Genomic DNA, 3574 nt, shown 5'->3' with positions numbered 1-3574 from the left:
AACCGATTCCCCACATTCAGATGTTCACAGATCCACCATCAGTCCGGGTCTGGGTTCCTGTAGAGATCTCAGTTCCTTCATCCCGGTCTCACTGAACCGATTCACCACATTCAGATGTTCACAGATCCACCATCAGTCCGGGTCTGGGTTCCTGTAGAGATCTCAGTTCCTTCCTCCCGGTCTCACTGAACCGATTCCCCACATTCAGATGTTCACAGACCCACCATCAGTCCGGGTCCGGGTTCCTGTAGAGATCTCAGTTCCTTCCTCCCGGTCTCACTGAACCGATTCCCCACATTCAGATGTTCACTGATCCACCATCAGTCCGGGTCTGGGTTCCTGTAGAGATCTCAGTTCCTTCATCCCGGTCTCACTGAACCGATTCCCCCGCAGCCTGAAACAGATGGGAGAATAAAGATGAAATAAACAGATCACACAACAGTGTCAGTAACGGGGGACCGGGGTTAATGTTTCAACAACACTCACAGACAAATATCACCAGAAAACCCGCGGATCCGCTGATATTTTAACACATTGAACATTAACACAAACACTCACCAGATCAGCTTCAGACTCGGGTGGGTCAGTATGAGGCGGCGGAGAGCGGGGACAGATCGGTCTGTCAGAGAGTTTGATCCCAGGTTCAGCACCGTCAGTGACGGGTTTGTACTGAGAGCGGAGACGAGATCCTCGGCACCAGAATCTGTGAGACCGACATTCCTCAGCCTGGAGATGAGAGAGAGTGAGGGTGAAGGACACAGAGAGACAGGAGACGGTACAAATCCCCAGTGTTTATCAGTAACACAATTACTGATCACATTAATGTTCAGTGTCAGACACCCAGTGACTGTAAACACAATCTCCCACAGTCTGGTACTTACCACAGTGTCTGTATTTTACACTCCGGGTTCCTCAGAGCCGCAGACACCAGTTTCACTCCTGAATCCCCCAGTTTATTATCACTCAGGTCCAGCTCCGTCAGTGATGGGTTTGTACTGAGAGCGGAGACGAGATCCTCGGCACCAGAATCTGTGAGACCGACATGGATCAGCCTGGAGATGAGAGAGAGTGAGGGTGAAGGACACAGAGAGACAGGAGACGGTACAAATCCCCAGTGTTTATCAGTAACACAATTACTGATCAGTTTATTAAAACTCAGGTCCAGCCCCGTCAGTGATGGTTTTGTACTGAGAGCGGAGGCGAGATTCTCGGCACCAGAATCTGTGAGACCGACACCCCCCAGCCTGGAGATGAGAGAGAGTGAGGGTGAAGGACACAGAGAGACAGGAGACGGTACAAATCCCCAGTGTTTATCAGTAACACAATTACTGATCACATTAATGTTCAGTGTCAGACACCCAGTGACTGTAAACACAATCTCCCACAGTCTGGTACTTACCACAGTCTCTGTATTTTACACTCTGGGTTCCTCAGAGCCGCAGACACCAGTTTCACTCCGGAATCCCCCAGTTTATTATTGTTCAGTCTAAACACAAACAGACAAATTGATGAACATTGTGATTAAAATCGTCCGTCTGAGGGCATTTCTCTCACTCGGATATCAGTGAGGAAGATTTGAGAATCGGGAAATGTCGATGGGAGATGGAGGAAGAGACATCACCTAAGGTAAAGGATGGAAAGACACAGAAGGAAGCGGATGTGGAAGAGAGACCCCAGTAGAGGAGGGGGATGAGGGAGAGAAATCCCACAGGAGGAAGGGGGATGGGGGAGGGGAGATACCACAGGAGGAAGGGGGACGGGGGAGGGGAGATCCCACAGGAGGAAGGGGGATGAGGGAGAGAAATCCCACAGGAGGAAGGGGGATGGGGGAGGGGAGATACCACAGGAGGATGGGGAATGGGGGAGGGAGATCCCACAGGAGGAAGGGGGACGGGGGAGGGAGATCCCACAGGAGGAAGGGGGACGGGTGAGGGAGATCCCACAGGAGGAAGGGGGACGGGGGAGGGAGATACCACAGGAGGAAGGGGGACGGGGGAGGGGAGATACCACAGGAGGAAGGGGGACGGGGGAGAGAGATCCCCCAGGAGGAAGGGGGACGGGGGAGGGAGATACCACAGGAGGAAGGGGGACGGGGGAGGGAGATACCACAGGAGGAAGGGGGACGGGGGAGGGAGATCCCACAGGAGGAAGGGGGACGGGGGAGAGAGATCCCCCAGGAGGAAGGGGGACGGGGGAGGGAGATACCACAGGAGGAAGGGGGACGGGGGAGGGAGATACCACAGGAGGAAGGGGGACGGGGGAGGGGGATCACACAGGAGGAAGGGGGACGGGGGAGAGAGATACCACAGGGGGAAGGGGGACGGGGGAGGGCGATCCCACAGGAGGAAGGGGGAAGGGGGAGGGAGATCCCACAGGAGGAAGGGGGACGGGGCAGAGAGATCCCACAGGAGGAAGGGGGATGGGGGAGGGAGATACCACAGGAGGAAGGGGGACGGGGGAGGGGGATCACACAGGAGGAAGGTGGACGGGGGAGGGAGATACCTCAGGAGGAAGGGGGACAGGGGAGGGAGATACCACAGGAGGAAGGGGGACGGGGCAGAGAGATCCCACAGGAGGAAGGGGGATGGGGGAGGGAGATACCACAGGAGGAAGGGGGACGGGGGAGGGGGATCACACAGGAGGAAGGTGGACGGGGGAGGGAGATACCTCAGGAGGAAGGGGGACAGGGGAGGGAGATACCACAGGAGGAAGGGGGACGGGGCAGAGAGATCCCACAGGAGGAAGGGGGATGGGGGAGGGAGATACCACAGGAGGAAGGGGGACGGGGGAGGGAGATCACACAGGAGGAAGGGGGACAGGGGAGGGAGATACCACAGGAGGAAGGGGGACGGGGCAGAGAGATCCCACAGGAGGAAGGGGGATGGGGGAGGGAGATACCACAGGAGGAAGGGGGACGGGGGAGGGAGATCCCACAGGAGGAAGGGGGATGGGGGAGGGAGATCCCACAGGAGGAAAGGGGACGGGGGAGGGAGATACCACAGGAGGAAGGGGGACGGGGGAGGGAGATCCCACAGGAGGAAGGGGGACGGGGGAGGGAGATACCACAGGAGGAAGGGGGATGGGGGATGGAGATACCACAGGAGGAAGGGGGACGGGGGAGGGAGATCCCACAGCAGGAAGGGGGATGGGGGAGATCCCACAGGAGGAAGGGGGACGGGGGAGGGAGATACCACAGGGGGAAGGGGGATGGGGGAGGGAGATACCACAGGGGGAAGGGGGACGGGGGAGGGAGATACCACAGGGGGAAGGGGGATGGGGGAGGGAGATCCCACAGGAGGAAGGGGGACGGGGGAGGGAGATACCACAGGAGGAAGGGGGACGGGGGAGTGGGATCCCACAGAAGGGGGACGGGGGAGGGAGATCCCACAGGAGGAAGGGGGACGGGGGAGGGAGATCCCACAGGAGGAAGGGGGACGGAGGAGAGAGATCCCACAGGAGGGAGGGGGACGGGGGAGGGGGATCCCACAGGAGGAAGGGGGACGGGGGAGGGAGATCCCACAGGAGGAAGGGGGATGGGGGAGGGAGATCCCACAGGAGGAAGGGGGACGGGGGA

General features: G+C 58.6%; 1 protein-coding gene across 1 annotated transcript; it reads right to left on the bottom strand.

Moving 5' to 3' along the window:
• Positions 1-254: 254 nt before the first annotated feature.
• On the bottom strand, positions 255-1486 carry LOC132386444 (NACHT, LRR and PYD domains-containing protein 3-like; the record flags this gene model as incomplete). The annotated part of the gene is made up of 4 exons (XM_059958718.1): positions 255-394; positions 559-726; positions 882-1052; positions 1400-1486. Coding segments are annotated over 4 exons (514 nt in total), but the record flags the coding sequence as incomplete, so codon positions are not given.
• Between the last annotated feature and the right edge of the window lie 2088 nt (positions 1487-3574).

Source organism: Hypanus sabinus, unplaced genomic scaffold (genome assembly GCF_030144855.1).
Source record: "Hypanus sabinus isolate sHypSab1 unplaced genomic scaffold, sHypSab1.hap1 scaffold_1163, whole genome shotgun sequence".
Lineage (NCBI taxonomy): Eukaryota > Metazoa > Chordata > Chondrichthyes > Myliobatiformes > Dasyatidae > Hypanus > Hypanus sabinus.
Note: the sequence above shows the minus strand (reverse complement) of the source record. Positions and strands in the feature narration are given on the sequence as shown.